The following is a 23,317-nucleotide window of genomic DNA, read 5'->3' as shown; positions in this document are numbered from 1 at the left end:
GTGGATAGTAATGTATTTATTATACACTCCCAAAAAAATTCATATACATCATTTTAGTAGAATTTTCTGTACCTCATTAAAAACAAGCAGACAAAAAAATACGCCAACGCACATATTGTGAAACACACAATATTTATGGTAATTTATGGCCCACATCAGATCTATCGCTTAAGTCGCTCAATGTAAAGAAATTGTTAATCAAAAGTCTTAATCAAATGAGTAATGCGTTTTCAAAAACAGTATATATATAATATCGAGAAAAAAGGTATTCTGAAAATTCTCTTATCTTCGCGTTCTCCTAACTTCTTTGCAAAATACAAGAAAATTTACAAGAGGTAGGGAGCTATTGTAATTTATTGTTACATGCGATATTTGTCCGTCTGCATTAATTATTTCTTGTTGTATCCCGCAAGAACATCATATTTTACAAAAGGAGACATGCCAAATACATTATAACGATGGATTGGTAGACTTTTCAGCAATTGAAAATTGGTGTTCGAGACGATGAATCTTTTCAGAGAAAATATGTCTCTGAGAAGAGCCACGCGTATTTTTTTAGCACAGAAGCGCACAAGCTTAAGCGTCGGGGGCGCAAGGAAATTATGCCTCAATCAGCAATGCGCTTCATTATTTTACAGAAGAGACGCTTCTATCGGTTGACCCAAGCATATACCAAGCTTAATGATTGGTTGATGATGAAATATTGGGCGTGTCAGAGCTAAAATAGGGGACGTCCTTACAGAGATAAGACAATTTTCAGAATACCAATTTAAGAGAATTTTAGCGAGCTGTTATCTTGCTGACTTACAAGAAAAGTTACAAAAAAAGTTAAGACAATTTTCAGAATACCACCCCTGATTTTTCGGGGGAGGGGGGCAAGAGATTACATAGCGCAAGTTCAAATTTTCAAACGCTGACCTGAAAATGAGTCATTTTTAGGACTGTTGTCAGTTTTCATAGGTTTTTTTTCTGCTTACAACCACTTTTAAATTTAAATTCTAATTTCTTGTATCTTCTACACTTATTTTAACTCAAAACCGGGAAAAGAGTACTCTTTTTCGCCTGTTTAAAAAATATCAGACCCCCCCCCCCAAAAAAAAAAGAGGAAGAGAGAGAGAGAAGAGGTTCCACTACCAAGAATAAACTTAGAAAACAAAAAAAAAGGAAAAGAAGTAAATGTGATATCATTTTCTTAAAGACCCTGACCGGTGTAAAAACAATCCTATATCAAAATAAAGGTAATGATTCATACAATACGAATATACCTAAAATATTACATATATCTTCTTCCAATAATTAAAAATATTAAATAAAAATCAAAGAAACTGCTCCTCCAAAGTACGCTTCGATTGAGCACCCCCACGTCGCCTGGAAATGATGACGTCACGTTGTGTCAGGAGGGTTGTGATTCCATAGGTTTGTGTACAAAAGCATTGGGTATTTTCTTCCATTTCTATGTTATGAATCCATTTTTTTTTTTCGTTTTCAGATGAAAATGGCACTCAAAATTATTCACTGTTCAAATTGTTGTAAACCTACAACTATTCACTACCTTTTTTGTGATTTCTTTGTTTGGCTCTTATTGGGCCTAAATTGCTATGTCAGGAAAAGTTGTGATACATAATCTAAATGCAGATAGAATTGAAATCTGCGCCAAATAAGCAGTAAATAAAATATGGCAAAAACTAGTTCAAAACTGCAGATTTCATAAATTCAAGCTTGTGGGTAAAAATATATGTGATATCCCTCTGTGATAGAAGTGAAGAGAATGAAATGCGTTATCTGGAAAGCAAACAAATCACCCAGTTTTTCTGTGTACAAACCTATGGAATCACGACGCTTCTTACACAACGTGACGTCACGGTCTCGAGGCAGGTGAAAAGCACAATAAAGCCTATTTTCTAAGCGGGGTTCGAAACCCGATAATTGGAATATTCTTAGGCAAAATACTCAGCTGGGAAGCGGTGAAAATGCATAAAGCATACCTTGGTGTATTTAGTAGCTTATAAGCTTTCGATTGGTATATAATTTATCAATTTCATTTTCGGGTCCGGTCTGGATCTTTAACATATTGTCACAATCTATCACAAAATCAGCTTTTCTTAAAGAAAGAGGGTGAAAAATTTTGCTCGCTCGCTTCAATCGCTTTCAACTATTTTGCAGAAATTTTGCTCTATATGCCATGCTTGGCCCCTCAAAACTTCTGGCTCATCATGCCATTGACATCGCCCATTTGGATACGACAAAAATTGAAGATGTGTCCATGTTTACCAAATATTTTCAGAATTTTATCAAGACTTAAAACATTCTTGTTGGCCTAAGAAAATAATACAAGTAAAATACTAATGGAATAGAAATCAACCTTGTTATCATTCATTAGTATTAGCTATATTTTAAAAATTGTTGTCAAAATTGCAGACAGATCTGTCAGAATTATTCCTGTCATCTAATCACCATAATTTTATCATAATCATTATTACTATCATTATTATCATTATTATTAATATTGTCATTATCAACATTAGTCATGATTACAACACATTATCAATAAATGTTATTATTCATGACTGTTGTTTTCTTTGTTATATATGTGATGATAATTCTTGATATTGGTGATAATAACAATTGATGGCACTGCTTGTGCACTGACTACTGCTGCTGCTTCTGCTAATTATGACTGGTAGTATTGACCATTAGTGTCATTAATTACACAGAACAATTGAAACATTTATATCTACTTACATAAAAACAAACGAATGTACAAATTACAAAATGCATTGACAAAGCCTTGACAATTTCTTGAAAATGTCTTAAAATTTCAAGGCGCAAAAACCTCAAGGCCAAGGTCCTCTCAAGGCTAAGGCTTTGAAAAAGTAGGCCTTAAGGCCTAAGCCGAGCATCAAGGCACTACAACACTGCTCCCATCAATCATTCGATTATACAATCAATTCGTTTCTAACGAAAAAAAAATATTTTAAGTATATTTGGAAGTGAAAAATAATATAACATGCCGAAGGCGACGATAGTAATTTTTAATTTGATTGTTTTTTTAAATACCACAACATCCTCCGGAAATTCGTAGACGGGTGCCTTTTCAATGAATAAAATGCTCCCCAGGAAATACTACGTATTAAAAAAAAAATGATGTCAACAATGTAACATAACCTTTGGGTTTTTATTCGCCTTTCCAGATGCGCATCGTCTTGATTTGTGTTGTCAAAATGATATTTGGGGATGGAATATGACCACCATTTGTTCTCTTCGTATTGTCATGCATAATGGACGTCGGTTTTATAGCTTGTAACAATATGGTCGTGTATATTCTAAACACTAGTTTATACAACAATACTCTTAAAGGAGCTCCACTGACCATTCTACATCTTTTGAAAGAGACATTTTGAAAACTCTTGAAAAATTAAACAAACACTAGTCGTTTATGCTAACTGTGTTGAATCAATTTAAAAGACATCAAATAAATAGATATTATTCAGGTATACAATACAGGTCACTTTATAAGCAGTATACATGGTAATGAGGAGGATTGAGATAGTAGATATATCATATGAATTCCTGAAACTGCATAATTTGATTATCTTCATAGATCTTTATAAAAATTGAATTTTATTATTCTCCCGAAACTAGAGCAGAATCGAAAAAGATGAAAGTATGAATATTTAAGATACGTTTTAATGAAACGATAAGCTCACCATTTCTGTATTAATAGTAATGTATATCAACAAACGAATATATCTGTCGTTCAAGTGAGAGTTTCGAAAATGCAGCCATTACAAAAACTGGAAAAATTATAATCCTTACCATTTTTATTATTTGTGTATAATCCTTAGATAATCATTTTTCATGCGAGTAAATTTTCTAAGCATTATTAACTCCTATCCTTTTCTCTCTATCTCTAATTCCTGTCTGCCAAGAACATATCTTTACGTTTTTCCTATTTCCGTTTTTATTTATCAATAATCCTACCATTTTTCATTTTTGAATTGTGGAAGATGATTAAAAAATATAAAATTCTAATAAATATTTTTAATATTTTTAGATTTAATGGTTTTCCTTACGCCTCCACCAATATTTTTTTTTAATTACTTTCTTTGGTAATTGTTCAATAAGCTTTCGTCATGGTGAAGATTCCCTTTAGTTATCATATATCTTTCAGTCTAGTTTGATAGGTTAAATAAAATGTATGTAGCTCTTTCTTTGCTCCATATTTCTTTATTTAAGGAATATAATTTTGTCCATATATATGTAGCACCTTATGAATGACTGCTAAATTGTATTACGTATACAATGTACACATCTTCTTTAGATGAGATGTTTGAGCTCAATGCTCTGGTTCTCCATTGTGATGTGACCATCACATGATTGACAGCCTAGAGCCCGCCCCATGTGGTCCTTCTCCACCACTCAACCCGGAGCAAACACTGACTTGGAGTGGAGTCACACAAACACGCACTTAATACGTACACACATTACAAAACTCGCACACACGCAGCTTCTCCGATACTCTCTATCTCTTTCTCTTACTCCTGTCTGCCTACACAACTCCCCAATCATTGTCGGGTTGTATTGGTTGGTTTGGCCCACTCTCATCTTTTGGTTTCGTTGGATTGATTTCCCCACCGAGTATCGCCGAGTTTTCCTCTCACTCTCAATCCTGCGTGAAACCGAATAGTTTGGGTGGTTGGCTTCACGGTAAATGGATGTATTCGGTGTGTGAAGAAGCGGAATTTCCTGTGGAACTCGAGTTTTTTCTTTGTGGAATTTAAAACAACTCCTCGGGAAATGGACCCCAAAGCGCTGTTCACATCGTTCAATTGCTCGTGATTTGCTTGGAGTATTTCCTGCGATATCTCTTGTTTGAGTCACAGTTCCCCAGGCCATTGTTGAACACCAGGCCAAGAGGTTCGTATTTCTCTAAATCCGATGGTTTCTCAATGCCTGATTCAACGTATGCCCTTCCAAAGTTTTAGTACCATGGGGCCAATCAATTGATGGTCTACTATAAAATCGATTTAAAAAACAAAACGAATGAAAAGAAGAATGTTTGGCCGTTTTTGTTATGAATATTTGATTTCAGTTGGGACGGGACAGTTTTAACCACAATCCAAGGTCTTGATAAGTTAGTCGATGGTAAATGCCACGATCATGGTAATTTGCATTATATTCTTTTATAGTGGACTTGTAAACCTACACAATATATACATTTGTACCTGATTCCAATCTGTTTTCTAATATATAACAATTCGAAATCTTTCTAGCGAGGTAAAAATACGTCGTTTTCATATTTTAATTTTTGTTTTAATGGTACCTCTTTTTCGTCATTAAACTCAACGAAATCACGCCATTTGATGTGGTTTGTAAATTCAAGGCGTATTGTTTTGCATTTATTTGGTAATTTATTAGAAGTAGACGACTACTTCATAGTAGTAGAAGTAGTCGTAGTAGTATAGTATTGGAAGAAACACTAGTAATAACAGAAGCATATCGTATAGCTTTGGTGTTAGTATTAATGATATGTTAATGTTTAAGATGTTGGTTATTATCGACATCGCCATCATGATTATATCTTCATGGTGTATCGAAGATAACCATAATTGCTATTCAGACAAATTGATTATGATTGCTCATAAGGGTCTAGGCATCGAGAACCATATTTCTCTAACAGGATATAGCTCTAGCCCATCTGTTGATATTGACAGACCAAAAATGGTAACACCTTTTTCATTTATACCACGGGTGGTTGCTTTAATAGTTGACATTAAATGAATAATGATTGACACTATAAAGCTACACTTCTGCAGTTTCTCTCTCATCTACTTTTTCTAAGTCATTTTTAGCCTGCTGTTTAATACTCATAATCTCTTCGATATAACATGTGTGCATGCCCGCACCGTCACTAGTAAATATTGACAGTGAAGACAACGATTGTGTAAACGATCATCATTCTAAGATATCCAAATAGTCTCGGTTTTTTTTTTATCATTCAAATTTCATTTAGGTCTGAAATCATTTTTTTCCATAGGTTCTTTGAAGTCTCGTATTTTTATTGAGAATGCGGCATGATAATAGTAATGGCTCACTATATATTATTCAACTTATATCATTGAAGATCGTCTTTATGTCTTCGTCTTTTCCCAATTCCCCATCTAGCTATAGTAGTCTAGAAATTGTTCTCTATGAGGTGCCCCTCCCCCTCTCTCCCTGTCTTGAACTTTCCATCAGTTTTAGATAGAGAAGTAAAGAAGAAATGCAATACTTCAAATACCATAAATAACTATAAATAACATGAAATAGATCGACTTTCCTTAAGCCCAAGGCTTCTGTACTGATATGTGTTATATGAGATCTGTTATATCATCGCTTATCGATGCACATTTGGTTCCATCACATTATGCGTATAGGATCATTATGAATTTCTAAGCTTCCAATAAAGTCACACGTCACTATGTTCATATGCAAATATTAATTATTGTAGCAATGGGCGTGCAATATTACCTTTTGTGGATTTTTTTATCAAGAAATATGAACTAGGACGTAGCATTTCTTTTCAGGAATACGAAGGAAAGGGATGGGCATGAAATAATCCGCCAATACACCCACATAAAGTGAACGAAAACTTGTTAAACGAGGGATTCGCATTAAAAAAGTATATAGATAAGAACTGAATAAAAAAAGGATACCCTTAAACCGTTTCCACTGTTAATCTATCGCAGAGGTAGCAAAGTGAAAAAAACACATTTAGTTCTTAAAATTGTTGTCATCCATCTCTTGACACAAATCTTCATACTTTTTATTTTGTTTACTATTATAATTTAATCGTATTTAGCGCAGTATTATAGCTTTCATAAATCATCTTAACATGTCTCCGATGAATCTGGAAGTTGTACATCACAATACAAAGTGTAACCATTCTATTTTGTTTATAAGATTTTTTATAGTAACAACAGTATGCATGGAATTAGATGACCGGAATGATACATTTTTATCTATAAAAGTTGTTTAGATGTTACCCCGAATCATCAGTTTTACAAATCTTGATGTATTTCCATTCTTTTTTTATGATCATATAATTAAAAATGATTCGTATTGCCATGTAGCTATGACAGCCGACATAAATGCAGCTGTACTTCACATTCGAATCCAGGGGAAAATGTTCTATGTAATCCGAGAAAATTGGGGCATTCAATAAAGGTATTAAAGTGACATCTTGTTGTGGTTTTGTGAGATAATGAATTATATACATGGCTGAAGCTGAAATCATGTCACAAGGCAATTTCCATGTGCCTCTCTTTGAAATGACCGAAATTGAGACTGGGTATATCAGGTGATCGAATCGTTAACTGATATATATTATGGTCGTATTAAACCGGTTAGCATGGGACCTCTTAACATCTTACGGCCTTATGATATTTCGCAATAAATGCTTAAATAATGATTTTGTTAAGAAAAAAATAAAAGTTAACAGTAACATTGCACGGATCGTAAAGGATCAGTCACCACAACTCCATATTTTTTCTGGACATTACCTATACAAAAACAGTTCCCCCATGCGGTCAATAGACTCAATTACATGTCAGCATGGAGTGAAATATGTTTTTATATTATCTCCATAAATACTCGGCTCAGGTCAATTGCACGCATATATAACGTCTAAATATTTGGATGTGTTCGGCATAGCAGAATTTAGGGGACGTCATTAGATTAGATGTAATATTGAGATGGGGTTACCGTCTCCGCCTTACGATGGTTTATTTGTATATCAATACACTGGCTGAATAATAATTCCTTATCATATAATGGGAGGCTGTGGATGGTGTAGAGTGAAATATGATTGGAGATATGCAACCAGGTTGCAGGAAATATGCATGAAATGTATCTAGACTAAAATATAATTACACCGACTTCATGCAAATATAAAGAAGTGTCAGCATTTTTAAACATCATTAAATATATCAACGGGTGTCATGTGTTAAGTCCTTAAAGTTAACATTCGTCAATATATTTTTAAAGCTAACTATATATTGGGTAAACGGGAGATTATCACCATGCGAAAATGTAAACATGATAGCATTCGTTCACAATGCAACACGTGAGTGAATGCTAGTAAATGTAGCAATAAAATAGACCAATTGTACAATATGTTTCTAGAGTTATATATCAGTCGCTGCTACTGATTTCATGAATGGCTGTGACCTGTATATAAAAAAGGGAAATAGAATAATAACCGTTATTTGGAATGTGATGCAGCTTCGCTAGTTTCTACAATATTAGTTTAAAAACAATTCAATCTTGCGAGAGGGTCATACGGTTCGACAAACATTAATGGACAGTGTGTGAATGCTTGTGTATGTTTGATTTGATCTGGTTTGGTTCACGATTAATAGTGTACGTAAACAGTATCAAATTATTTATCAAAGATATCTAAACATAACAATGAATGTAATACAAACATCGAACTTAAATCTATGTATATCGTAGGGATAAGTGTTTCAAATTATTTATAAATAGCCAATCGGTTTTTCCACGGAAGTGTGTTTGTTTGCTGTAGGGCGACGGGAATTAATGGCATGTGGTGTTAATATTCACACCAATAGCACATACACCCCCCTCTTTATATCTGTCTCATTTTGCCTATCTTTCTCCCTCTATCTCCGTACCTGTTCCTCTCTCCCTCCCACCTCCATACTCTCCTTTTTTACTGTTTCTCCCCTGACGCTTTATTATGTATCAATTTGGTTTCCAGCAACATAATGAATTACAGTATATTAAATAAGATTCGGAAAGGGTAAGATTCGGTGACTCTGAAAACAAAAAAAATTGTGGTTTAATATAAACCACAATTTTTATGTCTGAATATTTATTGGGAAGGAATATTTGGGTATTATTAAGGCCGCCTCTAATAGAGGTAAAATAATTTAATTTCAGGTTGAAGTCAATATTCGTAGAAAATTGATTTTGTACGTTTAGACATTATATACATGTACTTATTGCAGAAAAGTTTGTGTTGGGGTTCGCTGTATAATTTGATCGTTGCGGTCAGATACCCAGAGGCTTTTGCTGAGGACGCTAAACCGCACCTGTAATATTAGAGCTAAATCTGATAGTCAATTAAAACAAACCCTTACAACAAATTTTACCTATATTGAAACGTAGAATAAAGAAGCAAAATGTGTACGCAGGCAAAGGCTTTACAAGTGAACATGATTAGTTTTTCAAAAAATGTATTGGCCTCCTATTAAATCGAAGCCATCAAGATATGGTAAATGAATTATCAAACGCCTACACATCAGACTTCACATGTGTGTGTGTGTTTAATATATATTGTTTAATGAATATTAGGTATTGCTCTCGGACGTGTTTCATAAAGAAAAACATACAACGAAATTCAATTTATTTTCCTCGCTATGGCATGATTAGGTTTAATTTATGTTTGTCTTTTTAGCAGAAAATATGATTACTCGTTACGTCTTTGAATACATATTTGATGCATCACACGGGCCGGTAAATTGTGGCCATCTGTTTTATTTTCATTTGCTTGTTTTCATCAAAAGAATCAAACGAAAAGTGTATTATAATACAAATTCATTATCGCAGTCAATTTGATGAACGGTTATTGTTTTGCTATTACATTCTATTTTTTTTTTTGATTGATTGGTGGTGATTTTTTTACCTGATTGCTAAGAAAGCATGAATGCTTGTAAGCAAGCAACCAGAGGACCGACGGCTTAAGGTCCCCTCTAAAATCACAAAAAATATTATTATTTCTATTTGATGAAATACAATTGTGTTAAATATATTGTTACCTAGAGACAATCATTATCAAAACAATGTTTAGGTAGAGCCAGTCTTTAAGACACGACGACACTGCTATCTAACAGAATTCGTGTAATCAATCATTCCGACTCATGATGAATATACACATATGCAAGAACAATTTCACATTCAAACACAAAAAACCCCAAAAGTGACAAATTGTGACAATTAAGGTAAGCAGGCCCATTTTGAACATGTGATCATTTATCTTCATCTCATTCCCTCATTTTGAAGGTCTTGTGAATATCCAATTAGTATGGCGTTACAAGATCGGAAGAGCTATTTTTCATTCCGAATTCTTCTGCTAGAAAGACAAGAAAACAATTGAACCCATGAGTGAACAGTCTGTTCCCTCTGCTCACATCAAGGTGTCATGTTTCTTATTTTTCCTTTCCTATTGTTTGTCTTTGCTTCAGAATTTCTATCTTCCAGTGATCAGGGATTCTGTCCTGTAAATCCTCTTCGTGATAGATTATTTGCTTTCATGTACTCCCTTTAGATAAGACGCCTAAGGCATCCACCCAATGTGTCTGGATATAGTTCCATATTTCCCCCTCTTTCTTTTATTCACATCATAACGAGTATTGCCGCGTTCACAACTCAGTGAACTCATCAAGTATTTATCTCAATTACTCATCATTCTATGAATAATGTGTGACTGAATTTTTTAAAGTTACTCGTGCCATAATGATATCATGAACATCGAAATCCATAATGAAAATAATAGTATAATAATGAGCTAAAATGTCAGAATGTGGTATTATCATCTGTATCCCTTAGAACGAATTGTGACAAAATGTTGCTGAGTAATTTGTTGCCAAGCTACATCGTATGGATGTTTGAAATTATATGCAATATATTTTAGCTGATCTGAATTACTAGATCTGACCTGAACTGTTAAATTTGTATCCGTTTTCATGGAGTCATATCCAGCATATCAAGACTTACGAATCAAATAACAAAGGCTATTTGCAGACAATTACTCATTCGATTTTATAGATATTAGTATGTGTGTGCCAACGTGCGTGTGGGTCCGTGCGTATGTGTGAGGGTGCGCGGGGGATGTGTGTGATTATATTGGTAGGACGCCATTTTCACAGGCGTTAAGAACATTTCCGAATGTTTGCAATGGCGCAAAAGTAAAAAAAAATTGTTAGTTCAATATTCGTATGTTATGCGACAATAGTGAAAAAAAAAAACATGAGCTTTGTATGCTCGGAAGCTTCGCCAATTCTTCGGAGGTCGTTTGGATTCGCTTTTCATTCAGAAGAAGAGTCTTTTAGATAGTTTTTTTTATTTCGAAGAATTTTTTCTTTAAATTACAACCACTCAAAACAAAAAGCAACTCCAAACGACCCTCGCAAATAACTGGAAACGCTTCCTAACATTTATTTTAAGCGTACGTTTGCGCACGTTTGTTACTTAAAGTAAAATGTCGGATAAGCCAGTTTCTTTTTTTTTAACATTCGCGTCATTGCTTAACCTTTGCAAAAAGTCAGTGCACCCCGTGAAAATGGCGTCATATTGTAAAATAATTGTAATAGATGATAAGCTTAATTCAATTTTCATTTGTTTTCCCTTTTTTCTACAGATACTACGCAACCTAAAGTTTACAAGTTACCCCAGAGCACCTGACTAACTACGCAATGTCTACATTGAGAATGACCCCACCTTCTGCAGGTATGGAGTACACCGAGTGGAGTGAGGTTGATACCACAGCAATGACTAACACTACAATAAACATGGATACAGAATCTACATCAGGTCAAAGAGATTTAGCGCGAACCATACAAATCATCAGCTTGTGGGTAATGTTTGGATTTGGTGTATTAGGAAATACTATGGTCATGATATGGATGTGCCTGAATCGCAGAAGAAAATCTCGGGTGAACACCATCGTCCTCGGAATAGCGAGTGCGGATATGTCAGTTTGTTTCTTCTCAATCCTCCCTACGGCTCTCATAGTGATGTCCCCTACATGGGAGGCAGGGAATTTCATGTGTAAGCTTGTAATGTACCTTCAAGGTGCATCCCTCATATCATCGGCTAACATGCTGGCCCTCATGGCCATTGATCGACATCAAGCTGTCCTACAACCCCTCAAAGAATTCTTCATTGCCTGGAAACTGGTGGTAATATCTTGGGGAATAGCAGGCATCTTGGCCCTTCCACAGTTCTACGTCTGGGAAGAGATGATTCGCAGAGGCAAACCCCGATGTGGATCGTTGTTCCGAACACTCCCAGCTTGGCACCGTATGGCTTACATCGTGTACATTGCAGTCATCACCTTTCTCATACCGTTCCTTGTCATTACATTTGCATACCTACGCATATCAAAGAAGATATGGGACAAGGCCCATGAGACATCCGGTAAACGATCAAAAAGAGCTAGCAAGAAGAACAAAATCGAACTGAATCGCAATGCCTCTGGTACTACTCTTACCAAAGCAAAAAGCAAGACACTAAAGATGAGTGTCGTTATTATTTTCTTTTTTGTTCTCTGTGGAGCGCCTTACTTCGTAGTTGAAATGTTAGCCACTTTTAGATCTAATCCGATAAATGGGGTAGTAAATGCCTTCTTTGGCTTGTTTGCTGTGGCGAATTCCGCCACAAATCCGTACATTTTCTTGTACTTTAACACATCGCAAAGGTGTTGGAAAGAATTTCGCCTGACAGTGAACCGTTTTTTATGCTGCTGTGCGCGAGGGAATAATGAAGGAGGTTATTATAACCGATACTCAGTCCGCTTTTCCTCTTCAAACTCGCGCACGGAATTCACGAAGATACATGGCGAGTCCTCGATGATCACACGCGTAACTGAGGCACCCTCTACGAGGGTTATACCTGTTAGCAAGGATCGTGATGGTCATGGCGGACTTGGAAGGACTGAGTGAATGGGTGAGATGCTATGGATAGTCCATACACATGATGGGAGGCTGTACATCGAGCTAAATAAATCAAGTGATCAAAAGATCCAGCAAATTTTAGTGCAATGTTTGTAGTACAATTAGGCCTCTGCCTATGTTGAAGGTCCCTACAAAAGGGGTACACTAGATCATAAATAATGAAGTGAAATTTTTACACCTAGCAGTGTATTCAGTAGAATAAAAATCCGTACAAAATAGGAAAGAAGGTGATTTAGTAAAATGCTATAACATAATTTGACACTGGACTGTATTAACTTTCGATTGGTTTGTAAAGATGGATGAACGATCCTACCCTAGAACATTGATGTCCATGCCTGGAACAGTCAAATGAAAGCGTGTCGGGGTTCATTTACATTTAAATAAAGCAATTTGGAACAACAGTGACCTAAAATGCATCCAATTTCCCCTGTTAGTCCTCCAGAAAAATCCTGTTCCATGACAGCTAGACAAAATATTACGAGTTAAGGACGTTCCACAGTTATATTTGTGCGCATTATGATCTGCGCATAGTTTACACTCTGCGCGCTTACGTCACAATGGATGAACAGGTGATTAATTAGCTGCGGGTATGAGCTGATTTTTCTCATCTTCTGCACTTTAACTGCAGATCCGATGCGTTATTTCATGAAGCTAAAAAAATTAATTATTCCATGGACCATTCAAAAAAATATTCTCTACAATTTCAAAATACTTTACTCTGCAGTGCTGCCAAGAATCACGAATATTAGCCCGATTTTGAATAAATGGTAGAGTGGTTTTGATTTTTTCTTCACATAGATACTAAGCATTCGGCCCATTGTTGGTGTTTTAAAAAGCACATTTGCTCTAATAAAAATGCTGATAGTTTAAAAACAAGCACATGAACCCCTATTTTTTAATGTTTGTACCTCTTAGGTATACCTTCCTCTACAACTCTGCAAAAGTTGGTGAAAATGACATGCATTTTGAATAAAGTGCAGCATTTATTGTACTTTTGTAGTTTGTTACTGAAATTTTACATTTTTTACATTGGGATTTTGTTATCTTTTACGCCTTTTTAAGAACTGACAGTGCTGTTAAACTTAAAATTGCAAACAAATAGCACTATTAATAGATTCTCCATTCTAACGATACAATTATTAACTCTCTTGCGAAATTTGATGACTTTTTCATGTATTCTGAATGAGTAATGGAGGTTTAAACTCATTGTAGTAATCTTGGGCGGTCTAAAAATACCAAATTCTTTTGAATGCGCAATTCTTAAGAACATCAATTTGGGTGAACTTTGAAGCTCTATAGCAAAAAATCAAGCACATGGACCTATGTTAATTTTTGCATATTTCAAATATTAAGGTTCTAAAGTATCTATGTGCAAAGTTTGGTGAAAATGACATGGATTTCACTTTAACTGTGGAACGTCCTTAAACCACCGATTAATCTTGCGACCAGAGATTTCTAAATCCCCTCCTCTTGCTAATTATCCCACTAATACTACTACTCTACTACTACTACTACTACTACTACTACTACTACTACTACTACTACTACTACTACTACTGCTACTACTACTACTATCACTACTACCAGTAATGCTACTATTACTACTACAACTATTACTTCTACTACTACTACTACTACTACTACTAATACTAATACTACTACTACTACTACTACTATTACTACTACTACTACTACTACCATCACCACAGCCAAAACAACAACACAACAAGAGGTACAAGTACCACATCTTTTGTTTGCATTTCTATTACTACTTCTTATACTACTACTACTACTACTACCGCTACTACCACTACTACTACTACTACTACTACTACTGCTACTACTACTACTACTACTACTACTATCACTACTACCAGTAATGCTACTATTACTACTACAACTATTACTACTAATACTACTACTACTATTACTTCTACTACTACTATTACTACTACTACCATCACCACAGCCAAAACAACAACACAGCAAGAGGTACAAGTACCACCTCCTTTGTTTACATTTCTACTACTACTTCTTCTACTACTACTACTACTACTACCACTACTACTACTACTACTAATACTACCACCACCACCACCACCACTACTACTCCTACATGTGCAACTACTACTTTTACTACTAAACCTTTTATATATACTACTATTAAAATACGTACTTCTACTTCTACTATTGCTACTTCTACTATTACTATCATCTCTACTACCACAACAAGAAATGTTTAGACTACTTGTACTTTTTCTCTACTTCTTATGCAACTGCTACTACTGCTCGCTACTAGGATTAAAACTATTTGAAAAGCGACATGAAAGCCGCGAATGCTCTAAACACAATGCATTCACTTAACATGCAAACTATTTACACGTGCAATATTGTTTTTGATGAGATTTTGCAAGAAGTAAATGCATTTTCCTTTCGTGTGTTATTATGGTTTCATACTTCTTTCATGGCTACTACTATTACCACTCCTACTATTGCTGTACATACTGCTAACATTATAATTACTGCTGTCATTGCCACTACCATGACTACTAAAATTCAGCTGCTGTTGCCGCTCCTACTGATCTTACTAATAATTTCACCACTACCGCTACTAATGAAGCGACTTATACTTCTAGTGAAAATATTTATTCGGCAACAACAAAAAAATATTCAGCAATTACCATAATCACCATGATTTTATTTTTTGCAGTCACTTCATATTTGGTTATTACGATGTACTAGGACTATCAAGTTGATAAATGTAACACTCTTAAAAATGTTGGGCAACATACTGTCTACACAACAATTGGTTAAAACTTTATCCAATTCTGGGTAGTTTTAAAACCAATAATGTGTTTATTTGGGTGAAAACTACACAGTATTGGTTGAAAGCTACCCAGAGTTGGATATGTTGCCAAAAATTTTAAGAGTGTGTTGTTATTATCATATCACTCTATCCTCAATAAAGATAAAGAATTAGATTCAAAACCCTAGAAATTAAGTCTGTTCGTTATTTTACAGAAATAATTTCCGATGCCTAACCACGGTGCGGCAAAAAGCATGATTACTTCCAAAGACAAAACATTCCAAAGACAAAACATTGAAAGACAAAACACTGTAGTGACGATAGTAACAGGAAAATAGATTAATGATACGATGTCCAATACCGGAAATAATAGCACTACCATTGGCGCCGAAACGTTCGAAACCAAGCTTTAGGACGGCAATCTATCGTGCGTTTTCAATGGTTCAAATCCCCCCAAAACTTCGCTCAGAAACAATACTGCTACTGCTACTACCACCACCACCACCACTACTACCACTGCTGATACTTCTGCTGCTAACACTACATTTACTGCTTCTACTAATGCTACCTGTGCTATTTTACTACTACTCTATCACTACTACTCCTGCTGCTGCTGTTACTACCACTACTGCTGGTGCTTCTATAAGTACCGTTACTACTAGTACGCCTACTTCTACTTATATTACTCCAAGTACTAACGCTTCAGTTACTGATATGAAATGATTAATTATAATTCTAACACTGTCATGGGTACTAGTACGACGAGTTCTACAGTAACTACTACTACCTCCTCTGCTGTGGTTGCTGGTGGGTTTATGGCTTTTACTTTTACAGTTCGAATGGGGTTTTTTCAGTTAATATGTCTACTACTACTGCTGCTGCTCCTGCTACTACTACAGGTAATAATGATAATAATATTAATAATGATGATGATGATAATCACAATAATAACAAAAAAAATAAATTATATAGTGGTGTTACCATTTGCATATATACCAATCTGCGCTCTACTTTTGGTACCATATTATTACTACTAGGAGAAGAAACACTAAACCTACCTAGAAATCTCAACATTTTACGACAGATTCCATCGATAGTACTTTGCAGTATCATTGCTACTTCGGCCACTTGTATAACGAAAATTAATTCTGCTTCCCTGCTGCTATCACCCCTGCAGTTATTCGTGCTTACATAAAAATGACATTTTAATCCTCTCATATGTATTTATGGATTTATATGGAAGAGCTTTTGTATTTCCCTGCTCTTATTATTGTAGTATTAAAGAGAAGGGAAGATGCATGTATGTACATATCTCGAAGAAACCATATTCACTGATTTTAATAGATTTATTGCAGGTATTTCGGATTGCATTGTGCTTACTGTAATTTATCAATATTTTATTGTACATTGTGTCATATATGATAGGGTTTATTTTCATTAGTGGTACATCCTATCTCTTTGATTCTTGTAAAATGAAGTCCCTCTATATATTTATGGCTGATGATACTATTGATAAAAGGATTACGCTGACTTTCCTTCTAATGCAATAACGACGATGAAAATGGATAATGTAAAGTTGTTTACTACTATTTCGATTTTAATTTCTATTTATACTGCTAATATTAATGTAACTACTACTACAATTACCACTCCTCCTACTACCAGTACTACTACTTTACTTCTGCTTATTCTGCTTCTACTACTACTACTACTACTACTAATACTACAACTACTACTACTTCTACTACTACTATACTACTACTACTACTGATATTATCACTACTACTACTACTACTACTACTACTACTACTACTACTACTACTACTACTACTCTTACTATTACCACTACTATACTACTACTACTACTACAGATGCTACTACTGCTTGTGATACCACTACAACTGCTTATCCTATTACTATTACTGGACGACGAAGAAGAATATTTATATTACTTCTGCTGCTGCTACTGTTGCTGCTACTACGACCACAACTGCCACAATCACTTTAGTAAATGCTGCTGCTACTGTATTAAACAAAACACCCTTCTATTGCTACAAATACTAAAGCTCCCGATAGTATTACCACATGGTAACAATTATGTTACTTTCAGTCATCATCACTTCTACGAAAGATTAAATACTTAGTCCAAAAACTGCTACCACCATTAGCTGTAAGGCTAGATTGATTAACCTCTGTCGGTTTGACCATTTACCCTAAGCATGCTGCTCTGTAGTCATATTTACTAATGCATTATTACTATTAATACAGTATAGTTGCGGGTTTTATAGCTGTGTTCAAGGCATGTCTGGAAACTTATAAGAATGACAATGCACTCTTAACAAGACTCTTGAAATACATTTTGTGTTTTTTCCTATTACCCCTTTACGAAAGACTAAGCATGATAGGTAGAATTGGAACAACGTCTGTGATCACCATTATTAAGTAATCCAATTACATATTCCATGTTCACACTTGAAACAATACATAATTATGGGCAAGTGTATTTCCTGTACACACTCGATGATATAATAACAGAGAATGCGTTTTTCCTAATGTCTAATCGGTTTAAACATTGGTTAATGATTCAAACATTGATATCATGTAAATGTAGAGCAGGCGATCACTTTAATGTGATTGATGTCATGGAATTGCCAAGGGTGAACAATATATATACTCATGATAATGTATAAACAGGGATTCATATGATTATGTTTTCATGTTTTTAAAATGGAGAAGATGAAGAAAAAAATTATGATAATGTGGACTATTGATGTATGAAATATTAATTGCGCGTGATCAAGGCTCATGGAGGTAGAAACTCCATGGTTGAATTTCATAATTCATTTTTCATTTTATAAAGAAGTGCATACCAATGTAACTACAATCATTGACAGTCAGTACAGTAACTGTCATTATTATCATGATGATAATTACAATCATTATTATCATTGATATTAATATCTAACCATTATACATACTTTATTATCATTATTTTTATTATGACTATCATTAGAAATATGAATATTATATGATTTTACTTTTCGATTGTTATTATTATGGAAATTCACACCTCAGAATGGAAGTACAACTATTATTTTACTAAATCCGTAGAAACGATGTTAATTATGCATCCTAACGTGTAAATAGGCGACGCAATTGTACTCCTCCCCCCCCCCCCCCCCCGTTATCACGTTTTATCGAAACTTCACGTATTGTTCCACCGTATTAATGTATTATGTTTATCTTAGTATTTCTTAGGATTTTCTACGTATTTTCAATAACAATTGTTACAATACGTCCAGTTGTTATTCTCTTATCGAAATGTGTCTTGATATTTCAAACACCTACAGCTGATTGAATATCATAAATGGCAGTAAAGGATGTCATAGTTCATACTTTCAAAATGGAATTTGAGTTAGATCCAACAATTTGTTGGGTACATTATATAGCTGAAAGTGAGTCTTTCGATTGAGGCAAAGCTGCTCTCCTTGATAATGCTTAAATGTGTTTCTGATTTCAATCATTCATTCATACAATAGTGTTATCATTGATTACGTCAGCCAATGTACATAGTGTAAATAGTATCAGCAGAGACGATTTGTGCAAAATATATTTACCATATACTGTTGTGTATATATTGTATTGTGAAATTACTAAATATTTTAAGATTAAGTTAGCTGATTGAATTCATATCGTTCACTGTTTCGGGAAGTTTTACGATGAAAATGAAATGTTGATAAATGTGTAAAATATCTATAGTTTTTGTGCGATAACAGAATTACAAATGGATCACTGATATCGATTTGGCTCATGATAATCATCACGTAGGCTAGATCTTAAAAAATGCATGGTTCTTAGTTACATAAGAAACCCATACTAAGAATTCTATTAGATGTATATTGTAGGTAAATTCAGCATTTTTTGTATAAACCAAATCTTGTTTCATTATCTTCGTACATCGGCCTGTTTGATGATCGAACATAAAAAGACCATTAATGAAATCCCATCAATTCTAATTTTATATATCGTAATTTAACTGTTGTAAACTGTTCAAGTTATTCAGCCTACATGTATGGGGTATTCTGGGTGCATGTGTTTTTTTTTTCAAGGTTATATAGGTTGTCCAATTATATAGAAATAGTTAAAAAAGTAATGCTGTTAAGATATTTTTTATAGTATAACTTTCCTCTCATGTAACATCATGAAAAGTATATTTTCTATCTAAATCTGTATGGGTATTCTCGATAATGCCTATTAGAAGAGTGCGTTAATATTTGATAATAAATGTGATCTATGTTTTCTTATATAAAGTGTAATGTTACTTTCATTTATTTATCCCAAGAGTGTCATGAATTCATCGAAGAATAAGAATTTAAGTGGAAAATCATAAAGAACAGCATAAAGTAATCGCATGGCCCTATAATCTACCATAACGACATTATAAAATTGTATTTGTTTGGCCTAAAACATGATTGAAACAACATGCATGTTTCAGTATTATGTACAAGGGTGTAGTTAGAGGGGTGTAATTTGATGCGTCACACCTCTAAAAAGACACCTACATGTACACACAAACACACAGTCTTGTTATTTGACAATCTTGGACTCGTCATTCATTGCTTAAGGGGTATGTGTGTTTGCGATCTCTTAGACTAAAAATCAAATTTAATCCAATAACAGAGCTCATGACGATGATGATGACGGTGATGATGATGATAATGATGATGATGAACAACATTTTTTTGTATTGCGCCATTTATCTGTAAGAAAAAAATCATAGGCGCCGGCTCCCCAATCAGTATATCACACACTATTTACAAGGTTGCTGGAAAAGATGGGTCTTAAGTTCAAATTTGAAGGTCTCGGTGTTGTTATAATTGCAAAGTTGGATTGGGAGAGAATTCCAAAGACGAGGAGAAATTAATGAAAAATCTTAGTAAGTTTTCAGACGGATACTGGGCACTTGAAGAATTAGTTCCGAAAATGAAGTCATCGTGGCATTAAATGAGTAAGGGTTTTTGCTTTTTTATGAATGGGGAAACTTCCACCCCTACACACATAATTTTGTTTAATTGGCTGAACGGTATCTGTTTATATAAAAGCGTTTAAATAAGATGAGGATTTGAATAGCATCGTTTTCAGGACCGCGTACGTCTCCGGTTGATGGGTTAAATGTAAGAAAATGTCTCCAAAGTAGGTTCATTCGAAACTTTCTCTATTCCTCTCTCACACGTTCCATAACTAAAATTATTGTTCACTTGGCAAAAATGAAGAAAAAAAGGCGATAAAGTGGATGGCTATCGAAAAATTGATAAAAAAAGAGGGATTCCTTTTTATTTCTCTCTCAAGCTATGGCAACCAACACTTCGTCATGGCGCGTGCAAAGACATGTAAAATCTCATCCTACAATCGAATTTATGTAAGCAAAACGCAGTGCCCCGCATATCAAACGTACGAACCCATACGTCCGACGCAAGGATTCTCTACAAACTTCCCCACAACGGGTTGCGATCATTCATAAACCACCATGCCAATTTGGCGAATTGCATCGTGCTTGATGAAAAAGTGCAGATCCGTACGTACGCCGCAAGGACGTTATTAGAAGGTGCCGACAGATTTACAAATTTATTAATTTCTTCAGACGGCACGGATGGATGTGAAAATATACATTAGACAGTTTGTAACCGTAGGATAAGGCAAAACAAACGGACTTGACAACCTAGATGATCATATAGATTAAACTATGATATTTTTTTCTGACGAAGTTAGATTTTTTTCTCTTTAAAGGATTAGTGGTTATTTGTCAAATGAAAGTTAAATCTTTATAAAGGAAAACGAAACACAATATACAAATACCTAGTATAATTACTTTAAACATTTTAAATGGCTTACTATGTAAGCCTATCTTATTATTAGGAGCGAAAGAAGGATCCAGGGAAATACATGTATTCACGGATTCTCTGTGCTGTGATCGATTTATTTTCCCTTGGAAATGACAAAAAGCCGAGAATCCGTTCGGAAATAGCTCCCTGTTGGATCAATGCAATACAATCCATCACATCGGATATCTTGAGATTAATTAAGTCTCGTCGTCATTCTTGAATGAGAAGCAGTGGACATTAATCACTTTTAGCAGCATGTCTTGTATCTAGAAGACGGAGACGGATCGGTCGAGAGCACTAAAGGATACCCGTTAGCTTCCTTTACTTTCACCGACCAGCTGGACTATGAGTACCCTTAAGTATCCGGACAGAAGGGGCTTCAAAATCAAGCTTTCTGGACCCAAAACCAACATTAAAAGAGGGATGCAAGTCGCCTCAATTCATTGAAGGATTCAATGAAATTACAGAGGAAACTCCAATGCAATGAGCCAAGTTTAACAACAAGTTAAGATGTTCAGGTCACAAGGCTGGTATTAAGAATAATAAAAATTAAATGCTTTCAATCATATATTTTGACAAAATTGACGATTGCCCATGTATACAACATCACCCATGCGTTGGTAAATGCTTGGCAGGGTAGATGTATTTCCCAAATGTGAAGCATACATGTAATATCCAACCTTAATAACATTTTGGGCGGGCTTAAACAAAGAGAAAATATGAAAAGCAGATGAGTAAAAGTTTGGATAAAATTGGACGAACTGTAAGGGGTGGCTGCCCTGAGGGAGAAAACTGAATTAGAAGAAAACCGTATGTTACCAAGATCCCGATGTATGAAAATGGGAATATATGGAATAGATATGCTAGCCCGTATGATATGAACCCCGCTTAAACTCAAACCATATCTAAAATTACGGGAAGCTACATATGATATAAATGTAAATGTGTCCAGAGTTTGTTTATAATGTAATGCTTCTTGTGTATACTGGGATTCCTCATATTTTTCAACGTTGAAGACGACTATCGTATTTTTCATTTCGAGACAATTTCTTAAGATTTGAACCTTCAAATCATTGATAAATTGATCATTTGATGATACAGACTGATGTCAAAATTTTCGTCTTCCCACAGTATATACCATGTTTAGACCAACTTCAGACTACCAATAGTTTAGACCAGCTTTATACCACAGTAGCTCAGAATACGAGCCACTGAGTTTTTCTTTAAAAAAGCTATAAAAAAATATATGTATAATGTATTGGAATTTCTTATTCCAACTCCGCTGCATTCATTCATGTGATGGGTAGATAAATCTGGTGGGACTGGCCCCGATCACAATGGAATACGAGTACGCGCTCACTGTAGATACAGAGGCAATGTGGGCCCCTAGCTTTCTGGACCTATTTCAATATTTACCTCATGCAATGACATCACTGTTCTTCTACAGTTACATCTATCTAAACGCTTTTATCGATTAGGAAAAGGTGAGTCCATATGTCTTGGACATACAAGAAGATGAAAACTCAGTACTTCGATGTTCTCTCTCGATGTATTTCTCTCTCTCCCTCTTTCTTTCTGTCTCTTTCCCTCTCATTTCTCGAACTTTTCTCACTATCACCCCCTTCTCTCCCCCTCTCTCTAATTGTCTACTTCTCAATACTTAGAGTCCCATTTATCTCATGTAGTACCTTTGTACAATGTTCCTCATCTTTGTTGCTTTTCATTTTTTTCTTTGTTTTCATAATTTCTAATTCTGTGTCATCTTCAATAACTGATCTATAAGAATATCTACATTCTTTCTTTTTTTAATACACTTGTATGTTGCCTTAACAAGCCTTTTACCATTATTGCCTGGTAAGACAGGATATTAGACACCGAAATTCTCCTTCAATATC

General features: G+C 34.8%; 1 protein-coding gene across 1 annotated transcript; it reads left to right on the top strand.

The window, feature by feature from the left end:
* The first annotated feature begins 4,477 nt into the window (after positions 1-4,477).
* LOC129260379 (cardioacceleratory peptide receptor-like) lies at positions 4,478-16,477 on the top strand. Its single transcript, XM_064100064.1, has 2 exons — positions 4,478-4,917; positions 11,420-16,477. The coding sequence occupies exon 2, from the start codon at positions 11,475-11,477 to the stop codon at positions 12,720-12,722; it is 1,248 nt and encodes a 415-aa protein (XP_063956134.1). The 5' UTR covers positions 4,478-4,917; positions 11,420-11,474; the 3' UTR covers positions 12,723-16,477.
* The last annotated feature ends 6,840 nt before the right edge of the window (positions 16,478-23,317 follow it).

Source organism: Lytechinus pictus, chromosome 5 (assembly GCF_037042905.1).
Source record: "Lytechinus pictus isolate F3 Inbred chromosome 5, Lp3.0, whole genome shotgun sequence".
NCBI lineage: Eukaryota > Metazoa > Echinodermata > Echinoidea > Temnopleuroida > Toxopneustidae > Lytechinus > Lytechinus pictus.
Note: the sequence above shows the minus strand (reverse complement) of the source record. Positions and strands in the feature narration are given on the sequence as shown.